Here is a 22,534-nt window from a genome sequence, read left to right on the forward strand (position 1 = left end):
AGCTCATCCCCTGTCCCACTCACCATCCCTCTCCCCTCCCGTGGCACTTGTACCACTAGGAAGATCAGTAAAATCTCTCCACTATTGGCACTACTATAAAGAAGAGTTGCTAAAGTCACAGAGATGGTCTTTGGGCTGCTTTAAAGCAAGAACCTCCTTTCTTTCCATCTCCAGTTCTGGAAAAGTTCTCTATTAATCCTTTGAGGGCTTCAAATCCACTACCTTTGGTGAGTTTAGCAGAGAGAACTTCTCTGAATCCAGTATTGTGCTAACAAGTTTACCAGTGATCTAGTATAAGAGACGATCTCAGGTCACACACTTCTGTTCCTGGGACTAGCTGGTATTTTCCATCTCAACCTTCTCTTTGTTCTATAGCTTGTCTTCCTAGCCTCTGCCCACATTGCCCCAGCTACAAAATGCCAACTATACTTGATGCATTAGATTTTTCTCCTCCATTGGGTTTTTCTGGATGAGTTTCAAATTTGGGACTCAATTTGAGTGGAGTTGGACTGTTCTCTAATATCACTGAGTGGGAGGTTCCTCTGCAAGTGCAGCACTTACGGTGGCTTTGTATAAATTTTGGCTTGTTCACAAAACACCAGGATAGAAAAACACTGGTTGAAGTTTGGCCTGCAGGCTAAGTATATATCCCCATTGGTAGGCATTAAAATTCAATGCCTATGTTTTTACTATATCTGCTGGGATCTGCTTAATGTGGTAGAACACCATATCAAATGTAGCTAAGACCAGAACTACTGTATACTTTAATTGGCAGTTAGATTACATTGTTTAGCCCTCATTTCATTTTACCTTTATTTTTTAAATTGATTAATGGCACCTTGAGATTCTGGAGTGTGTTTTTCCTGCTCATCCCTTATACAGACTTCTAACAGACTTGCTTTGAGCAGTGGGTTTCCTATGTGGTACAGACTAGTGCTAAAAGAAATCAGAGTACTGGAAAGAAAACTGAGTCACCAAATAAGGTCAAATTTGGATTTGGCAGCTTTGTTTTAGTGTCCTTTCAGTTTTGGGGCCCACCTCTGAGTGAACCGAAGAGGAAACAGTAGTAGTTGGTATAGATGCTACCGATCTGTTTCCAGAATACAGAGAGAATCCCTTACCTCTGACAAACTGGCAGAACAAAGAGAGAGAGAAAAGACTCCTGTGTCAATGTTGGGTTAGAGAAGAGGACTTTGTGAGGATCCTAAGCATTAGAGAATGGTTATTTGATCTAGGACTGGCTTAAGTGTCCACAAAAAGAAGGTACCAGGAAGGTCTGACCATGAAAACTCAACTTCTTTCCTGCGTTAAAAACAAAAACATAAGTCAACTTTTTTTTTCTTAGCTAAAAAAAAAAAAAAAAAAAAAAAAGAGGAAGGAAAATGGGAAGAAGAGATGGTGAAAATAAAGCAAATCTGGGATTCAGGTTCCAGTAAACATGAAGTTTCTTCCAAAAAATTGAATGCTTATAGCAATGCCAAGAATTTCATAGGTCCTTAGTGGGATAAAAGGACAGAAGATTTTTCTAAGTTGATTTGTGGAGACTAAGAACTTTAAATGATGTGATAGTAATTTACTTACAAACACTATGACACACCCATTAATTAGCCAAGCTTTAGTATTTCAATTTTCCTAGTGAGGGAAATAAAGCATATAGACGCAATACCCTTGCTGAAGGCACTAGTACAGAAGGCTGAAATAGAATTATTTTTGACCCCCAATAATTTTCATTTCCAGATTACCATACTCCTAAACATTTTATCTTCTCAAGACCTAAATTTCCTACTTATTGATTAAAGATGTACTGGGGAAAAAAATCTATATTCATTCTATTCTTTCCTTGGCTCTCACTGAAGTTTTCAGGAAACTTTACATTAATGTAGGTTACATTTTATGTCCCTAGAAACAAGAGACAGAGACTGACTTGGAAAAGAAAGACAAAAGAAACAGAGAGAGAAGAGGGAACTGGTACTATATAACCTCAGACTTTTGGTTTAAATATATTAACTTTGATGGAAATTAATTAGAAGCTGATTCAGAAACACTGCAGAGCACATATTTATCCTTCATTGTTATTCTAGAGCAGGTTACAAAAAATCCAAACAAAAAGATACCAAATAAAAATAAACATAGATCCCCTTACCATTTTAAAAATCAGATTTGCTCAACTCTTTCATACCCCCAGAAATAAGAATTCAAGCCTCAATAATGTATTTACACAGTAGCATGGCTTATTATAAAATCGTTTGCATTTAGGTCAAGATACTAGTGTCCCTTTCTCCCCATTTTTAGCACGAGGGAGGGGAGCAGAAGGAAGAAGTCTACAAAAATAGAAGGGCAGTTTGGAGGCACCCCAGCTCTCCATTAGACTCTGTGTGAGTCTCATTCATATTTCTCCACCAACTGGCTTGAGTTTTGTTAAGCGAAGCTTTCCAGGCCCTTTGGGTAGGCTGGGACAATCTATGGATCTGTTATCTTTGGCTTGGAGTGATTTCTCAAGGATGCCTAAGCATCAGAGGGTCAAAGTAGGAAGGATTTAAGGGAAGAAAAAGATGGCCATCAGAAACCAAAGATAGTTCAGTTTTTTATCCAATCCCCCATGTGGTACGTCTGTGTTTTTCTGACTGAATGAGGGTCAGTCAGCACATGATGGCTGACAGATCACCTCAGCTGTCATTAGCTAAGCCTGCTACTGCAACCAGCAGAGAAGCCATCAGCTGGGGCTCCATTGGGATAAATGGCTACAATATACTGGGTGGTTCGCCGAAGAGAAAACTAAAGACAGAAAGAGCTGCAAATACAGGCAGCACTCATTAATGTGGCGTCTCTTCTGATCCTGTCATGCAAAGGTTAGGTCCTAAGTCCTGAGTTAATTCTGTTTGGCTTTTATTAAATTAAGAGTCTCAGTATGGAGATAGATTTATCCAAACCTAGACCTGATTCCTTGTGGGGCTCTTGTCTGGAATTAAAACATGACACTCCAACTGGCCACTTGCAAGGGGACCACTTCTCTCTTTTATCTTGCCTTACAATGACCTCACCTAAACCTCTCAGACAATGCTCAAGGCCTGGGAATCTAGGGAGGAAGAATGGACAGGAAGGGAGAATCTGGTGAGGAAGAGGCTACCCCAAGGCATGGAAATGCCTCTCCTCACCATGATCTTTGTGCACACTGGCACCATGCCTTTGAAGGTCTCACATCATAACAAACATGAAACTGATTAAAAAAAAAAAGGGTGAAAATTCCTTAACCTTCCAGTTTCACAAAGTTCCTCCAAGGTAGAGGACTATCTGCTCCCTGCCTGTTACACATAAACCTTTTCTTTACATGACCTCATAATATTTATTATAGCTTAGCTGAGAAATGAATCTCCATGTATCCTTGGCTCAACCTACTAAAGACAAACTCTGTCCAAAAATGAGACATCCAGAACAGGCTTTAGAAATAGGACGTAATGAAAAATTGAGAACTTTCTTTAAAAAAAATCAAAATTATTAAATTTTGTTCTATTATGCCAGGAGAGACCTAATTTGCCTGCAGTAGGCTTTCATTGAGTATGCAGACATTTCATATCCCCATCATGCCCCAATAGTACTGTACCTTATACTGTTTCAGATCACCTTGTGCGTATCACCTGGTGAGTCCCCAACCATTTTCATGAGATCAAAGCATTCCCCCACAGCAGAGACAGGCACGTCAACAAGCCTGGACTAGGTGAATTTAACCATCTCAGAAGTTGGGTCAATGCTAACATGCAGCAGAGCAAGGGCTGGGATAGGAGAATAGAAGGCAGGAGACACTCAGGCTCATCACAAAGGTTGTAGGAAAGGTGGATGTGTGTATGGAAAGAAGATGCCGGCTGAATGGTGGGATACGGGGTTGTCTTTTTGTGCTCCCAGTCAAGAGAGTGCAAAATCCAGAACATCTGGATTTCAGCTTCAGAGAAATGTCCGTGATTTCAGTACCCTGTAAGGACAGTGAGTAGTGAGAAGTGAAGCCCAGAACAGAAATTGATTCCTCAGCTAGAAGAAGGGACAGATCCACATTGGGCAGTTGTGTTCATGGCTTATGTTGACCCTGGGGGGGACATTCAAGGGTACACCCTCTTTACAGTGGAGGTAATTCTATCCTGACCCTGGTTCACAGAGCCTCTTGACCTAGAGCTCTACTCCTATGTCTGAAGGCCGGCTGGCATTCTGACCTCATGGGGATTGAGAGAGGGAGACACGTGAGTTACTAGAAGTCTGCCTGGAGCTGTGAGTGAAGAGAGGAGTATCTAAACACAGACATAGACTATCTCTCCACCTTGGTTTCTTTTCCTTCTTTTTTTTCCCCTTCCTCTCTCCCTCACTCCTTCTTTGTTTTGAGAGGATGCTGAAGACTAATATTAGCAAGGGAAACTGGATATATAAAGATTCTTCTGAGGGGACCTGCAGTACTAAGTCTGATAACACTGAGTGTCTGAAACACTGATAGTGTTCCCAGTTTGCTTGGCATTTCTTGAGATGCTGCCATACTTTTTTAATCCAAAGAGAAGCACATGTTTTGAGATCTCAAGGGGCTGCTTTACAAGGGAAAGAGAAGAGGCAGAATCTGATAAGTAGGAAGGGATGTCCTGGTCAACTATTAGAGGGAAGGTGAGAGTTCATACTTATCAACAGGCAGAAGGAAATGGTTAGAAGATTATGATAATGAGTTCTGTGACTTAACTGAAGACTGTCTTTTATTTTCTGGTCTTAATGGAAAGATAAATGCAGGCTAAGGGAGAAGAAACCCAATTTCTTGGTCAGGGGAAACTGATCTAGAAAAACGCAGGTGGTTGGTCAGGAGACTGCGTCTGCAAGGCTTTACAGCACTTTGTTTAAGACTCAAATTCTTGTGTATATAGGGGTTTAAGGAGTTCAGGTGTCCAGGAAGGTTTCCTGGCATGGTAAATTTAGTGTTCGTAATGTGGTTTACAGGCAAATTCCATTTCTGGTAATTGCTCTGCCAGCCCAAATTTCTCCTGCTGTTGAAATGGCTTAAGATATCGCTTCAATTCCTTTTCTCAAAACACAATGCAATAGACTTGCTGACTCAGAACGGCTGTCCTGTTGTGGGCCTGTCCCCAGGGAAAGCTGCATTTCTGAGGTGGAAGAAAGCAATTTTGTGCACAGAAAGCAGCCCACAGCAGCACTTTGGCACGAAATGATGCTGAGCAGAGGAAACCTTTACCACACTATGAGGCCCAGCGCCTGAGTTTTGTGTAAAGCGCACGCCTGTTAGGATCAGGGCGTTCCACGGTCATGTTCACATTGCTAGCTACTCCCGAGTACACAAGTGCTCAGCGGGAGACGAAAATGAAAGTGAGCGGAAGGTCTGAGGGGAGGCAGCTTATGTTCTGCCTCACTGGTCTCCTGCCCTGGGAGTCCTTTGATTGGAGGGGCTGACCATGGGTCATGAAGCTGCATCAATACCTAGAAGAGAAGGCAGAGCCATGACAAATGATCCTGCAGCCACGTGATTGTATTTGGCTTTTCGGGGTTGATGCAACTACTCCTTAGTTCCATTTCAACCAAAACAAACAAAAAGCTTCATAAGTAAAAAGAGGCTCCTTCTAAGAAAAACAACAGCGCCTAACTTCTCCTACCCAAGAGGTGGAGTCTGTTTTGGCTGGAGGAGGATAAAAAAGAGTGTTTATCCACTGTGATGTCAGGCCAGGGGAGGGTCCTGCGAGGAAAGCCCCATCTGCTCCTGGTGGGGCAGGGAAAGCCCTGCCTGGCGCCCTTCTCCGGGGATCCTTCTCCTTACTGTGATGAGCCCAGGGAGGAAGTGAAGGGGACGGTGCATTCCACCAGATAAAGAGAGTGATGTGCTTCCCTGAATGGACAGTCGAAACAAGAGGAGCACGGATTAGCCAAGAAAGGCTCTCTTTTTCGTAACGCTTCTGAGATTGGGGAGTTAAGAAGGACACAGTGGCCTGAGGCTGTCTTCTGTCCAGCTCTTACTCTGGGGAGGGGTAAAGCCCAGGCTCATCACATGATGTGATGAGGCCCCGTCAGAGCCTGCTTTGCTGGGAGGAGCAGCCCAGGTCTAAGCTGAGGTATATTTACTGATCACCTTCCAAGTATCATGCCAAACTGACCCTTAAGCACAAGCTGGCTGAGGAAGCTGCCAGACCAAGGGCCCCTCCTCCCAGGAGGTCCTCAGCAAACTCACACTGATGCTCCCATGGAAGCTTCTCATTTCAATCTGTCTGCCTTTCCTCTCTCTCTAGAAGTCTCTACCAGGTGATGTAGGGCCCACCTTGGGTTTATGTGTGCTGCCTGGTCAGGGACTGGCAGAGAGGCCCGCGGGCTCCTGGGCCAGAGTCTAGGTTGACATTTGGCTGTATGTGCTGATACAACTGTAGGACTGTTCCACGTTCTTCTAGACTGGTTGGAAAACAGACTGTGCCTTAAATGGCCCCCACCCCCCTCAGGGATCCCTTATGACCAGCATTTGCAGGGCTAAGGCCTGGCAGAGCACGGGGCGCCAGCAGGAAGGCTGAACCTCTGCTCACACCAGCTGGTGCGCTGGCCAGAGGGGTTAAATGCTTTTAAAATATCACCCTTCCTGGAGCGTCAGGGACCTCTGTGGAGCCTGAGGGACCTCCCTGGCCTACCCTAATGCAGCACCTACTGAGTGGGTGACAGGCTTCCAAGAGACAGGACTGTTGCCCCCAACACCACCCATTCATCATCTCTCTGAGCCTCTCCCCTGTGGTCTGGGCTGCTGGACTATGGCTTTGCTCACCCAGACCAGCCCTTGCTGCTGCTGCCACGGCACCCTGACCCCTTGTTCCACTTCAGCTTTTCCCTCCCTCCTTGCCTCCTATCCTTGGCATCCAAGGCTCCTAAACTTAGCCTGTGCTTCTTTGGGGGAAGCAAGCCAGAGGGTAATGCAGGAGATGCCGTTGCGGTTGCCCTGATGGCAGTGGTGCTGGCCAGGGAGCAAGAGCTGGTGAGGGAGGAGGTTCCTCTCCTGTGGCCTCCACGACTCCCCAGTTAAGAGCCAGAAAAATCTTCCAGGCTCTTCAGGGCAAGGGGCGTAGACACAGGCCAGCTCCATCCCTCCACGGCTTAGAGAAAAGTGGGAAGGGGCAAGGGGAAGCAAAGCCATCCTCACGTCCCTTCTGCCGTGGGAATAACCCTCTGTGTTCTTGTATTTCCTTTCCCCAGCAAAGAGGCAAAACTATGGCAGTGCCCATCTTGCAAAGGGAAGTAAAGCAATCAGGCGCGTTCGACTGGTTTTCCTTGGGTCCTTTCCTTCGTCTTGTCCAATAATGCATGGTGTCCTTCTCTCTTCCTCCTCCCTCTTCCTCCCCCCCGGGCAGCACTGGCTTCCCAATTCGGTCCTGGTTTTCTCCGTGTGAGAAGAGCATGCATCGGAGGGGGGAGCAGCCTCTAGCACTTGTCGTCCTCTTCCGTGTCACTCAGGAGGTCGCTGACAGCCCCACACATCACACCTGGCCCGGGCCCCCCGCGCCTCCGCCGTCGATAGTGCCCATTGGGCATCTGCCAGCTGTGCCGCAGCGGTGGGGCCGAGCCGATGGTGTTGGAGCGGCCCAGGCTGGTGGCCACAGCTGCTTCGAAGGTGAGCGTCTCCTCCTCGCCACAGTCCGAGGCGTGGGAGTCTTCGTGCAGGGCCAGGTAGGGCTCGGAGATGTAGCGCTGTGGGGAGGCGTGCTGACCCTGCTGTGCGTGCTGACCCTGCTGTACGTGCCGGGAGCTGGAAGACTCCGCCAGGCCGGCCTCAGGGCTCTCCAGGGCTTGGGAGGCCAGCGGAGAGCCACCCTCGCTTCCATCAGCCGGTGGAGACATGCTCCCGGTGTGTCGAATCAGGGAGCTGTAGGAAAGGAGGGGCCGAGGCTTTGGTGGCACGGGCGGGAGCTGCCGGCGACTTCTTCTCGGAGTGCTGGTGTCAGAGATGGAGGGGATGGAGCTCTCACTCAGGGAACCCGTGCCCTGTGCAGTGGGACAGACATGGCATGTTAGACGGGGCTGGGCCTGATCCCTACTTGCGGCCCTGTTACAGCCCCTAACCCTTCTGACAGAGAGCCTGTGGAGTCTGGACTCTGGGGGAGGGAGGGCTGAGTTGGGGTCCCATCTGCAAGTCCCCTCCCCTAGGAATGCAGGGATTAACTGAGACTGAGGAGTCTCTGCCACATAGGCCAGGGCAGGTCCATTTAAACTGCAGCTGAGGCCTGAGACTCTGCACTTCTAACAAGCTCCCAGGTGCCGGACCATGCAACAAACACTTCAAGTAGCGAAGATCTGGAAGCTCTATATATGTTACAAGTGGCTCACCAAAGAAAGCCTTGGGACTTTTCAGAAAGACCACTTACAGGAAAGGTGAATGAATGCTCTAGGGCTGGTGTTTGGGAAATCCTTCTTGGGAAGTGGATCTGAAGGAATGGCAAACACCTTCCCTCCTCTTCACTTTTGCCTTCGAGTCTTCAGTGGCTTGCTGACGTTAACTCATCCACATGACCAGCTGCTTCCTCAGACCTTACGTGACCTGCTCACCTATTTATTCCCAAGGGTCCCTGAGCCCAGTGCCAGTAAACGGACCTTCTGGAAGGTGTTTCTCAAGGTATGTGTGACCCATGAGCCACCTGCTCAGAAACTCTTGGGGAAGAAGGGGTCCTTTCAACTGCAGACTTCTGGGTTTCCCTTTCTAGCTGGTCTCACTACTGAAGTAGAATGCTTTAGACCCCAAGGCTATGCTTTGGTGATTATGTTCTGCACTGAAATTTGAAAGCCACTACTCTAGAAGAAAGTTCTCCACTGCCTCTAAAAGTCTCTATTAGCCCCTCCTCCTCCCCTCTGCTCACTGCTGTTGACTGGATCTCCCATCTGGGCTCTGACACCCATGGTAGGGCTGGGAGGAGGAGAGCAGGGCTAGAGCATGTTTTCACATAGCTCGGGTAGTTGTTTTTTAGGCAAAGGATGGTGTTTCAACAATAGTCTGGAAGAAGAAGGTGGTCTTCTTGTGATGGCTGGAAGCTAGGTCAGTAAGGTTGAACTGATCCAACTTATAAATCCTGTGCTGAGGGATGAATCACCATTCTAACTAATACTTAGGATCATGTAACTGGTCAAAGAAATTTTTCTGGCTAAAGGTGATCTTTTCCTCCTAAATCTGGCTGAGACATTCATGCACGTATTTGTTGGGACTTTGTACCTCTGGGTTCTGAGGACTGAGATGATACCATTGTCTTTCTTGGGGGAACTATCTGGTTTTCTGTGAATTCCTATCCTTTGTAAGTACACAAGCATGAGTAGCTAACTTCTGCGCACAATGGATATAGTTTCCTGTGAAACCAAGGTCTGTGTGGGTGCCCATATTTTGCACCTAATGTTAACAGACCACTCTTCCCTATCTTTCTAGAGGCTCCACTTCCTCTCCATGCTCACCTGTCTGTTGGGGGTCTGTGACCTGCCCTCGCTGGGAGACCTGGACTCATGGCGCTCGGGGGACTCCCAGTCAGCCTGGGTCCCTCGCTCCTCTGAGTTGCAGCGGGAGACATCGGGAGAGAGAAGATGCTTTCGCTCTTTTGACCGTCCCCGCTCTCTGCCCCCTGAGCGGTGGGTGTCAGACTTGTGGCCTGGGAGAGAAGACAAAAGCATCTGATCACAACTCTACCCATACTGGCCTCTGAACATAAAGAGATGTCATATAGCCTGGGACTGAGCCCCTAAAGAACCCCAGCTTCTCCAGGCATGTCAGAGGCAGGAGGGAAAGGTCGGAAAACTACCCTTTGTGAAGAGGTAAGTGTGCAGACACATAGGCCAAAGGATGCAATTGGTTCTCTTCTGCTTCTGTTAACCCTAGACACAATTAAGATAGAATCTTTGCCAACACCCTGGCCCAGGAATTCTCTACGTCCTAAACATGGGTGTGTAACTTTTGGGGGGCAAGATGGCACCAGTAGAAGGGATGGAGGTCAAAGGGTTTCAGTCCCATTGAGGGCTTCTAGTCCCATTTCTGTGAATTACTGGCCCTATGCTACAGGCATGTCACTGCTTTTTAATATGTTTCCTCATCTAGCAAAACAGCATTTGAAGTAGACTAATGATTTGCTAATGATTGTTATCAGTATGACCCTTTTCCTTAAAACAAAACAAAACAAAACAAAAAAACACAAAAAATGAAACTCAAATACCTAAAACAATTCCAGGTAACACTATCGAAGTTGAAGCGGAGTTGGAGGTGAGAGCCCAGACCCTGCCAGGAATATATCAGAGGCCCCCTAGCAAACCCCCGGGGTTTTGCAGAAGGCCATTTGAAAATCTCAGTTTTTTTTTATTATTGAAATATAACTGAAATACAAGGTTAAATTAGTTTCAGGTATACAACATAATTGCTTCAATAACGCTATACATTTTAATGATTTCTATAGCCCTACTCTGAAAGAAAGAAATTTCAGCCTTTAGGATGAATATAGAGGACTTCATTTTGGGTTAAGTCACAAAGGGAAGCCACTTCTGGTCATGAGTGTTCTTCCTTCCCTTACTCTCCTCAACCTGCATCCTTATCTGAATCCTGTTCCAGTGATTTTCAGTTCTTGCCAGAATTGGTCGTCAGGGCGGGAGCCTGAAAAGAGGTGAACAGTGAAGACCCCTTCACCTGAGTCAGAATTCAGGCGATGAGCTGACAGTCTCAGGGAGGAGTGGTAACTCCGGCGACGTGACTTGTAGGTGTTTTCACTGCTTCTCTCCATAGAGAATTCCTCCAACCATGAGGAATTTGAACGCTTATCCCGAATGGTGGAAAATGAGCGTCTCATGGAGCTAGGGTCTGTCACCACCTGGAAACATGAACCCCCCCCCCAGAGGAACACAAAATCCAGATTAATTACTGGAAGGTTCTAAAATTAGGGAAGAAGTGAGATAGAAATTATTGAACATTGCAAAGCATAACTTCCCTTGAATCCCTCTTGCTCAGACCTGAGCTGAAGGAGGCTGTTCCAGAAAGTGTCTTATGCTATATTAACACAGATACTGAGACTTAACTAGGGTCTTTTCTTCGTGCTCAGGAAAGCAAGCAGCTGAGTATACAGGGTAAGCTTCCCATACAGCCATTTACCAGAAGAACTCAGCCAGGACCTGCAGTGAACCTTGGAATATGTGAAGGCAATTGTCAAAAAAAGTCTGCACCACACAAGAAGCACAGCTTTGCCTTTTATTGTTTCCCCTCGCCAGAGAAGGCCCTGCCATGTAGCCTGGGAGCTTAGGAGAGCCTGTCACTGGGCAGCATCTAAGATTGAACTGCTCTCTATCATGGGTTCCATCCTAGTCCCACCTTAAACTCTGGCATTTTTGATTTGCCACAGATGTTAAAACAGATCCACAAAAACTTCTTGTCTCTGTCAAAACTTGATGTGAGACAGACAGACAGAAAAAAAGCCAGGAAAACAGACAAATGAGGCGTGGCCTGCACTGGTTAGGACAGACGGTCCTGACACAGAGCTGTGTGTGTACATAATTGCATATGTGCTGGGGGAACCAGGAAAGGAGAAAAGGAAAAATACACAGGGAAAATCCTGTAAAATATTTCTTGCATGGCTGGTTGAGTCTTGAGAATGTTGATCCCATCCGGAAGGAGTTATACCATTTTGCTGGCTAGACTGTTAGGGTTAGGGCTTCCTTGAAAACACACTGTGGAGGAGTAGGCTCTATTAAAGATGGCCCATGAGCCAGATTTTTCTTGTAGGGAAGGGATGGGGGCAAGTCAAGAGCTCACCTGATAATATCAGATGTTTTTTCATAACCCACCAATTCAATACAGCCCAGGAGGCCACTGCATAGGGTAGGTGGTGATAGCTTTTTACCTGGGGATCCACAGTCAGGCGTGGCATAGAGGATGCCCTCCCAGATCCCGTATGCTCCTGGGTGTCCGAAGGAAGGTAGATGCCATGGTTAGAGGACTGCACGCTTTTTAATTCACTAACCTCTGGCTCCTGGAAATAAACACACAGCCACGCTTGTGGGACTTGGTTCCATCTCATTGCTTCTCACCTCCAGTGGATGATTCTGCCTCCTCCATAACAAAAATGGCTTTTAGAAGACAGACTTGCATCTTTATGATCTCAGTTGTATGTGTATATATGTGTCCATTTATGTATGCACATGTGGTATACCAGATGTCCCAAACAGAAAGCTCTACCTGGGATTAAAAGGTAAAGATTACCTTTCCTAGTCTAGTATTTATCACTTTTATTTACTACTAAGCAATGTTTCAGATTGTATAGCTCTGTAAAGTATTATGAGTCATAATACTTCTTAGATATGTGAAGTCTACTTTTTGAGAGTTGGTAGCGTTGGCTTCTTTAGATTAAAAGAATAAGCCTATTTATCAACTAAATAGAAACTACTGGGGCACCTGGGTGGCTCAGTCAGTTAAGTGTCCAACTCTTGGTTTTGGCTCAGGTCATGATCTCACAGTTCGTGAGTTTGAGCCCCGCTTCAGGCTCTGAGCTGTTGGTAGGGAGCCTGCTTCAGATTCCCTCTCTCTCGGGCCCTCCCCTGCTTGTACTCTCTTTCTCTCTCAAAATAAATAGATAAAATTAAGAAAAATAAACAAATAGAAATTCCTACTCTAAGGAAAGTCACCAATTTCTGGTGTCAAATATATCATCTCAAACCTTAAGACATGATTTTGTGAGCTGAGAGCTTTCCTAAGATTGAAACCATTTGAAAAATGTGGTAGGTGATGCTGTCAGGGATGCTCTAAACTAGCAGAGTCCAATATAATCCAAACTACTATGTAATTTTAAATTTCCTAGTAACTACATTTAAAAGAGTAGTTTTATCAAACTGTGTTTTTTTAATCCAATATATCCAAATATTCTTATGTCAACATGTAATCAATCTAAAAAATGAAGATATTTCACATTTTTTTTTTTTTTTTGCACCAAGTCTACCTATCGCACATCTCAGTCTGGACTAGTACATTTCAAATGTTCAACTGCCACATGTGGGTAGTAGCTGTTATACTGGCCTGTGCCACTCTAGAGAATTAGAGATTTCCAATCCACCCTTCTAAGTCTCTGTGCAACTTTTTTTGTTATTTTCATGGCTAAAGAATGTTAGTTTGGCAAGTGTACATGATCTATACAGATAGCTACTGTCATTGCATAAAGGGTAGGGCTGCCTTGGAAATGTTTACATGGCCACCAAAGAGACCTAGAAATATCCTGGACATCTGGAGATTATAAACCAGAAAGAAAAAGCTATTTTATATTTAGGAAATTATACCTTAACAACCTAGTTGTCTGAATAGGGCACTGCTGAAGGAAGCGTGCCCAAGACCCTGTGGCTGGGTGGTTACTGGGGTGAATGGGAGGACTGCCTTCCTAGGACATGTGATACGTGCACTTGAGGGAATTATAGTGTTTGTAGTACATGCTTTATAAAGCACACAGGTCCGACTTGAAACAGACGTGGTAACAACACTACAGGCTGTGGGGTGTGAGAGGTAGTGTAAGACACACGCACAAATCATGGCCACGCCTCTGGACGTGGAGCGGGGGGCCCCAAGGGATGGGCAGGAGTACACAGTGGTGAGAGTATAGCACGGGCTGACACCTGAACTGAATTACAGACACCAGTACTGACAATGAGATGAACACATATCCAAAAAGTCCTGGCACTACGGCTCAGCCCTGGGGAACCCACAGAAATAATGATGTAATAAAGAAAGCCTCCCTGTGAAAGAAAGGACACATTATTGAGATTTTCCCAGCCAGACGCATCATGAGGCAGACAAGCTGTAAAATGCTGAGAGGCACTTTTAAGAATCAAACTATCTGTACCAATTAGTCCATGGTACTAAATTCCTCACAAAGAAAGGCAGGAAATTCGTTCAAGGCTTCCTGCCTACCTTACCAAGAACACCTAAGGCACTCATACCATGCGAGGGTCTGGTCTAGCTGTCTCCCAAACACAGCGACGCAGAATTCCCTGTCTCTGCAGTCACTGGAGACGGAATCACCCATTTGAGCTACCAAAGGGTTTTGCCCTGCTCTGAGGGTACTCATGCCAGCAGACATGCACTCCATAAACAGATCAGTCCCACATTTCACCCACATCATCCATCTAGGATGGCTCTGAGGTGCACGGTAGCAGTGGAGAGGGGTCAGGAGAGAAGGGGAGAGAAAAAACAGATGAATTATAATCAAAATGGCATAGAACTTACTATAAGCTGTCTATATGGATTTTTGCAAATGTTGGGTTTTGTCTTTTTCTTCCCAGGCCAATGAACACTTGGGGTTTAATTCTAAGCTCAGGAAGGAACCTGATCTGATGACTCCTGAACTAAGGATAATGGTAAAGTCTATTATCATTGGAAATCACATGTTAGCTTTGTATTAGCAAAATCTAAAGGTCAGTGTGCCCCCTCTTCTCCAAGCTTAAACTTGACTCAAGAGGTTTCTCAGGAATTTTATCATTTATGCTAATAAAAAACTATAGGCTTGGGGCACCTGGGTGGCTCATGTGGTTAAGCGTCTGACTTTGGCTCAGGTCATGACCTCACACATGAGGGTTTGAGCCCCGCATCGGGCTCTGTGCTGACAGCTCAGAGCCTGAAGCCTGCTTTGGATTCTGTGTCTCCATCTCTCTTGTCTTTACCCCGTTTTCACTCTGTCTCTCAAACATTAAAACAAAAACAAAACTCTAGGCTTATGGGAAGGATTTTAGGGACCTCTTAGAATGTACTTGGCTGGTAGAATTGTGACCCAAAGGGACACACAGAAAAGAGGTAAGAGATTGTTCTGTAACTCTTGGCTGACAGCCAGTCACTCACACGTGCTCCCCTGAGTGATCCAGGAGCAGGGCGTCTCCCAAGGGCTGGCGTAGGGTATTCCTGTGTTCCCAGAAGCAGTACCTGGCTACACTAAGCTGTCCATTTGGTGCCACTCATTCTGACGGTCCATCCTAAGGCCCCATATCCAAGGCAAGATTTTGACTCTTGCTTCTACATTTGCTGCTTACAGGCATAAGTTAAGAAGGTTTGGCCTGAAGCAGTGTAAGTTCCTGCAGTAGGTAAGGGGCCTCTGGGATTGTAAAAATCTGCAGAGGAAGCATTTGTCACAGAACATCAGAAATTCAGCTATGAAAGGAGAGACAGCAGGAAACTCCTGGGGTAACTAACTGGCAGGACTACTGGAAAGGGTTTTCCTGATAAACCATAGCTATGAAATAAAATTTGGAAATGAGAATGGGAGGGATCAGGAAACCAAGGAAAGATTTTTGAGGTCATGTAACTCATTCATTCACCAGAGACTGCTGTTCCTGAAACTGTCCATCATCGGCTGGGTCCATACAAGCCAACTGGAATATTTCCTGGGGGGAGAGCGGACTCATCGAAGGGTATCCACTACGGCCACTCCTGAAAAGCAATGGCAAAGTAGGAGGTAATGTGTACATGAGAGAAAAAGAGAGAAAGCCATGTCATAGGCACCACTATTAATTCCCACCCCAGACAAGACTTCCTTCCCACCAAAGGTAACACCCTTTAATACTGGCTGGCTTGTAAGCCTGGTAACTGACAGGCAGCTGGACCCTAGAATTAAAAAGTAAAAAAAAAAAAAAAAAGCAAAAGCATTGGAAAGGAGAAACCACTGTTTTCAACCTGTGTTGGGAACCATTCAGTATTCTGCTGGTGACTGGTGTATCTGTGACAAATGACATTATTTGTCACACTCAGCCATATGGAAGACCAATGCTGGATTGCAAACCTGTTTCTGCTCAGTTTCTCCCTTCAGCAGAAAAAAATGCCATAGTTTAAACAGAGAACAATTTGTTTAAATATTAAGCAGTCATGGTCTTTTAAAAAATTTCCTCCAGTTTCAGTAGAAATATGGTTTTATTGTGCCAACATCCCTGGCCAAACTAAACAATTCAATGCTATGAACATTTATTGAAGGACGACTGTGCCAGACATAGTATCTGTTGGTTTATGAACGTGTGGAGTGATCTCAGAGGTGCTGGTGAGGAGGTGGTAACTTCTGGGTTGATGGCTATGTAGGGGGATGCTTGAATGGTGATGAGGTAAGAGGCCTCTGAATGAAAGGTATGGACAGCTGTCCCTGTGTGCCTGATATTAAACCACTGTTGGGTACCTGTGGACACTCTTAGCCAATGGGATCCACGGGGCAGGTTAGGAGAAAAAGAGATAGCTAGTCTTTCCTGAGAAGATAGCTGCTATAAAATAACAGGTGCCCTCTGACCTACTCAAGGATGCAGAGTGGGCTTCCTGATCGTGGGAAGAAGGAAAGTGGTCAGGGGCTGGGCCGCAGCTCTCAGTAATGGTGGAGCTGGCAGGGGGAGACGGGTCTACCATCTTATGCTCGAGGAACAGCCCTTTCATGGTTGAGTCTACTGTACTCATGAATGCATCCACTGGAAAATTTGAGGCATAAACAAGGGGTTCCAGTTACTTAAAAATAATCCATAGGCACAATCTTACCTTGACTTGGATCACAAGGAGAGATCTGAAGAGCAGAGAGTCACCCCCCCTGTCTGGCCCCTTGCTGCCGGGAGGAGGTTTGCTGAACTTTTACAACTGATACAGAGTGATCTGATATTTAAATGACCTGCTTACATGTTACTCATCTTTCTCAGTGTGTCTTCTCCTGAGAACCACTAGGAGTAGGATAGGCACTGCTGTATGAGGAATCACAGAATCCCTAATAGGTAGAGAGGACCCTTGGAATCACTGAACAACCTCAGAGTTGACTAACTTCAACCGAGAGTTGGCTTCCTACTTTAAAAACCTTGTCTGTCTTCTCATCGTTAGGATAAAGTCTGGAACATGGCTGCTCATGATCTAGTTCCTATTTTTCCAGCTTCCTCTTGCCCTTCACCCCCCGCTGCTGAATTTCATTCTCTTAAGTTCACTGAATGTGCCCACCCGGCTTCTTTCTGCCTCAAGATGTTAATACAGGCTGTTCCCAGAGAACAGAATGCTTCTCTCCAACTCCTCTGCCCTCCACAAACTCTGTTCATGTTACTTTGAGTTCATCCTTCAAAATTCACTTTGTTAAGTAAATGCTCTCTGATCTCTCCCTCTGCCGGAACTGGCAGGTCCCCTTTTCACATGGACTCAGATTCTGCCACACTGTTTTCTTCCTATACAAATGACTGAAAATGACAGCTTTTCTTCTTTCCAATAATTGTGTTTCATGACTGGCTTCCCACCAGGTGTAAGCTCAGTAAGGGCAGAAGGTACGGAGGGACCAATGTCCCCCTCTCAGGACATGTGCCAACATCGATCCCAAAGGCTCCTGCCAGAAACTTGGGGGTCATCTTTTATTTTTCCCCTCTCCTTTACTCCCTGAGGCAAATCAATCACCAACTCTCATCCAGTCTCCCTACTGATAATATTTCAAGTCTTTGCATCTCTCCCCATCTCCCTCTTGTTAGTCTAAGGAACAGTCATTAATAATTTACACAATTGCAGTCACATACCAAAAGCAGTACTGTCTCTCAAACTCCTCCCCTCTGATCCAAGCCCACACTGGATTCAAGAATGATCTTTGAAAAGTTCAAGTCTGATCATGTCACACTGATGAGTAAAACCCCACTCCCGTATCCCATTTATAATGCTCCCATGTGCTGGCCCCAGTGGAGTTCGTCACCTGCTGCCTCACTGAGCTCTCTGTGCTCCAGCCAGCCATCAGGCTCCTGAAGCTTATCACCTTCTCCCTTCTCTTGAAGAACATGCCTCTGAGTCTCACTTAAACATTACTTCCGCAGAGAGACTTCCCTGACCCCCCGACCAGGTGTGCTGCTTCCCTCCTGTGGTATTCCAATAGGCGACCCTTCTCCATTAGAACTTTCATCACTTGTGTAAATTTCTTTTTCAGGATTTGTCTCCATGGGGACTGTGATCATGTTGACTGGTAAATACTTAGTGCCTGAGCCAGCTTTTCCATCATATTGGGTTTTAATAAATATTGGTCAAATCAATGAGTAAATGAATCAATAAACACAGAGAGAAGTTGGACTGATGCCATGTGGGAGTTATGTAGAGCAAAATGTTTCGGTGAGAGAGGTCTAGGTAGAAGGGTGGCCTCCTTTCTAAGCCAAGGACTCTTGAAAAATGCTGCACACCCTTCCACTGGGAAGGTTCCACTGCTCCAGGCATACCTCCTTCCCGCACAGATCAAAGATAAACATCTGCCGGTTTTGTGTAGACAGGAGAATCCATACCTTGCTACCTCATCACATCAAATATTTGTAAAAATGAGCAATTGCCTTGGTCATGGTGTTGGTCCTTTGCTTCTCTTGTAAATGTGTTGGATTATGACCTTTGAAATCAATGCTTTTCAAAAACAGGCGTCCAACACCACAGGCAGAAAGGAACTCATGGTGAGAGACTCCAAATGGCTTTCATTCCCCTGATGATTCCTAAAGTTGTGATATTTAGTGATTATTGGCTCCATGAGAACCAGGGCTGGGTTAAACCCAACAACAAAACCTCATTTACATGGGGTAGAGGAATTTCTGCCCTTTGGGTACTCGTACATGCTTGTTGAGGAGAGAAAAACCATGTTATAATGAGATAGGGATGGTATAATAAAGCATTTATGACTAACAAGTAGGGGCTAAGGCTTGCAACTCAGAAGAGTTGACAAATTCCTTAATTGAGGTTTTGTTTCTGCTTCCAATATACACATTTTTTTTTTTTTTTTTTTTTTTGTGCCTGATCTAAGGTTGCTTTTGTTCATTACAGATAGCACCATAGTGGGAATACTCTAGAGGTTAGGAATAACAAACTTAAATTCCAGTTCAGCTTCGGCAACTAATTTAATGGCCAATTTCTTATTTGTTTGAATGATGACACTAACTTATGCCCTTTATCCTTTGTCCATTCCCAGTGCTGTCTCTTAAAGCTGGCCACAATACCAAATATGCATTGTCTGCCTTTTATTACCCCTTCTGAATAACCATTTAAAAAAATTTTTTTTTCAACGTTTATTTATTTTTGGGACAGAGAGAGACAGAGCATGAACGGGGGAGGGGCAGAGAGAGAGGGAGACACAGAATCGGAAACAGGCTCCAGGCTCTGAGCCATCAGCCCAGAGCCTGACGCGGGGCTCGAACTCACGGACCGCGAGATCGTGACCTGGCTGAAGTCGGACGCTTAACCGACTGCGCCACCCAGGCGCCCCCTGAATAACCATTTTAAAATAAAAATTGTAATGGGGCACCTGGGTGGCTCAGTCGGTCAGGTGTCCAACTTCCTTTGTGAGTTTGGGCCCCACATCGGGCTCAGCGCTGACAGCTTGGATCCTGCTTCAGATTCTGTGTCTCCCTCTCTGCCCCTCCCCCACTTGCACTCTGTCTCTTTCTATCAAAAATAAACATTAAAAAAATTAAATACATAAATAAAAATAAAAAATGTCTTCACCTCAGAGAAAGGGTCATTTGGCTCAGACTATTATTTCTGGGGCATTTCTGGGCCTGCACAATGGCATGGGTGACAGGATGCAAACAGGGCAGCTGTGGACCCATTGGTTATACTCACAAGCCTGAGACAGGGTCCTGCTGGAGATAAGGCAGGGCTTTGGCATTAGCAATGATCTCCTGAGGCAGAGATGAAGGCTCCATGCGCTGGAACATGGGTGCGTTTTTCTGTGTTAAAAGTAGGAAGGAGGAAAAAGGAACTCACATGACCCTGGGGTGTGTTGGTGGAGTGGGGAATACAATTTACTTGGGTAAGATAGGAACATGCGTGATACTCTGATCCACTGGGTTTCTAATCCCCACAACTAGAAAGTTCCTGGACGCTGCACCCCTACCTCTGCTTCTAAGCACTTGCAGGGCACTGTGCCCCAGCTATGCACAGGCCCGTCCCTATAGGGAGTCATGTGACTCCTCACGGCCCACCCACCTCCCATACTGTCAGTGACCCTCACCTGTTCCTCCAGCTGCTGCCTCTGCTTCTTCACCTTACTCTGTTTATAGTAGTCCATGATCATCATTGCTGCATAGATTTTGCCCACAGTCAGGTCAGAGGCTAAAAACACAAATGTGGCATGGAAGGGAACAGGGAGAAGACAGGTGGCAGAGAGTGAGGATACCTCACAAGCTTCCCCATTCTTTGAACCAGGTTTGCTCCCTCAGCCATCCACCTAGCCAGTATTTATTGAGAGCTCCACATGCACCAGACCCTGAGGATGCAAAGTGACTAGGTTGCATATCCATCTTTGGGAGCTTCCATAGCCACCCAGTGAGAGTAGGGGTACTGATGAGAAACCACATGTGAGTAAGCATCACCTCCACTGGTCTAGATTTCCATGTCTAAGTAACGGCACCCTATTCCCACCTGCATGAGGGTTTGCTGAACAGTATTATGGGTAGGGAGAGAGCTGTGCACCCAAGAAGTTTCACCCACGACTACAGTGACCTATCTTGAGAAAATGTTTTCAATTCATGCCAAAGGGATTAAGGAGTGGGAGATTTGGGTTTCCTAAGAATAAAAGAGCAACCTTCCCTTATCTCCTTGATCCCTCAGTGTTCTAAAAGATGTGGCCTTGGTATGCTGAGCTCAAAGTGACAACGATACCCAGGAGGAGACCCACACCTTTGGGCATGGGCACGAGCAGATCTAGCATCTTCTGGGATAGGTGAGGCCAGATGGCCAGGGTCTCCTTTTGTAGTTCTGAGTCTAGCTGCTGTCTGTCTGCACCACCTAGAATAAAATAAACGTCAATAAATAAGAAAGACATACAAATAACCAGTACCCAGGGAGCAGGTGGGGGGGGGAGCTGAATCAGCATGGCACCTCATAGTCTCAGAGGAGATCTTGGCACTTCGTGACAGTGGATCTTGTAATACCATGTCTTTCTGCTGAAGAAGCAGAACACATTTTGGCTCCCATTTTTAGTGACTCAGGAATATCCTGCCACAAGATCTGAGGCCCCAACACCAAGATCAGCTTCCTCATTCATTTGAAATACCTCCCAGGTGCTTAATATATCAGAGGGAAAGATGAAAAGAGCCACACGGAGCCTCCCCTGACTCATTATACATACATCAATTCTTCCGGCAACTATGACTCCATAGTCTGAGTGACCTGATTTTAAGAAGGATTTGGATCAGGCAAGAGCAGGAAGGCTGGATGCCCATCTGGAAGTAATAAACCTTTTTTCTCCTAAATCACTGAACCGGAAATCAAGAAGAGCAAAGAACGGCCCTGATGGTATCTGCCACAAACCTTCCAGAGCATTAGAGATACCACATAAGAAACAAAAAGAACAAAATTAAAACTCATTTGTTCAATAAACAAATATTTCTAAGATGCCTACTATTTGCCATCCACTGAAGACCACATCCTGGTAAAGCTGAAAGGAGGCTTAGAGATTGTCAGACCAGTCATTTATTTTCCAGGAAGAAATGGCAGGCATTATAGTGATTGGGTCAGAGGTGAAACTAGGACCCTGATAGTTGATTTTCAGATCATGACATTGTCAGATGGATGCAATGTTCAAACAGCTCTGTCCCGTGCCACCTTGGGTGAGTCGTTCCAGAGTCCCATTTTCCTTTCCTGGCTTACCTTTGGCGATTTTGATGTCCAGTGCTGTCCGTATCAGAGCCATGAGTGTGGAGGTGAAGTGGACTGTCATGTCCTCAGCTACTGGCATATTCATCAGGACCAACCTCTGTGCGAAAGAGAGAAAAGAAAGAGCAGGAGGGAAAAAAATATCGAAAGAAACCTTGGTGAGAAGAGAAGAAAAGTGTGGAGGTCAATGCTGAGACAAAAAAGAAGGGCAAGGATTCCCCATCCCCGGTCCCACCTCCTCTCCCTGCTTCTCACTTATGGCTCATTTGCTGCTGTTTAGTTTAGTTCCCCACCCCCCACCCCCACTAGAGAATGTTGCCAAATTCCAAAAGAAGGAGGACTAATCATTCTTGAGGACTCCTCCATGGTCCTAAGAATGTCTTTAATAGGGATGGAAAGTGATTTCTAAAAGAAGTGGCTCAGAGAAAGGAGTCAGCTCTGGGAGGTGGCTCCATTCCCTGATGCAAGGCTGCTCTCTCTTTCCCCTTGTCCCATGGATACCCCCAAAACTCACATGGAAAGGTAGTGATGGGAGAGATTTTGCTTTGCTTATCTGTTGAAATATGCATCCTGATGCCCCCCTTTTTGAGTCTTTAAAAGGTGAAATTTGCCAGCACGTGATTGAACATGCATAAGTCCAACTTATCCAAAGGTGGATGAGGTGGAGCAGGATGGAAGAGGAGGAGAGTGCAAACAGGGTACAGGGGAAGAAAGCTGGGAACAGCAGAGGAGAGAGAATGAGAGAAGGGTGACCAAGGCAGGAGCAGAGTGGGCAGGCCTTGTTCCCCTCACCCAAAAGAAGGGATCAAACTGAAATGGCCAAATCCACTTTCCAGAGAGTATATTGCTTTTGGAATCCTTTAACTTTTCCTCCAGTCCCCACGCCCCTTCAACCCGCCAAGCTTCATCCCCGACATTCAAAAAACTCAAGGCCACATT

General features: G+C 45.8%; 1 protein-coding gene across 5 annotated transcripts in view; it reads right to left on the bottom strand.

Annotated features, from left to right (window-relative positions):
* Positions 1-1,362: 1,362 nt before the first annotated feature.
* The window catches only part of CACNA1E (calcium voltage-gated channel subunit alpha1 E), a 319,528-nt gene continuing 298,356 nt past the window's right edge, over positions 1,363-22,534 (bottom strand). For 3 of the 5 annotated variants that reach the window (XM_030302658.1, XM_030302656.1, XM_030302655.1), the window contains 9 exons: positions 21,590-21,695; positions 20,618-20,725; positions 19,950-20,050; positions 19,559-19,665; positions 15,304-15,415; positions 11,856-11,984; positions 10,652-10,832; positions 9,439-9,629; positions 1,363-7,986 (listed from right to left, as the gene is read on the bottom strand). In XM_030302658.1, coding sequence (XP_030158518.1) covers positions 7,426-7,986; positions 9,439-9,629; positions 10,652-10,832; positions 11,856-11,984; positions 15,304-15,415; positions 19,559-19,665; positions 19,950-20,050; positions 20,618-20,725; positions 21,590-21,695 — 1,596 coding nt within the window. In that variant the 3' untranslated portion in view covers positions 1,363-7,425. The remainder of the gene's footprint in view (positions 7,987-9,438; positions 9,630-10,651; positions 10,833-11,855; positions 11,985-15,303; positions 15,416-19,558; positions 19,666-19,949; positions 20,051-20,617; positions 20,726-21,589; positions 21,696-22,534) is intronic. The other 2 variants (XM_030302660.1, XM_030302659.1) reach the window with 1 other exon arrangement.

The sequence above is a fragment of the Lynx canadensis genome, chromosome F1 (assembly GCF_007474595.2).
Source record: "Lynx canadensis isolate LIC74 chromosome F1, mLynCan4.pri.v2, whole genome shotgun sequence".
NCBI lineage: Eukaryota > Metazoa > Chordata > Mammalia > Carnivora > Felidae > Lynx > Lynx canadensis.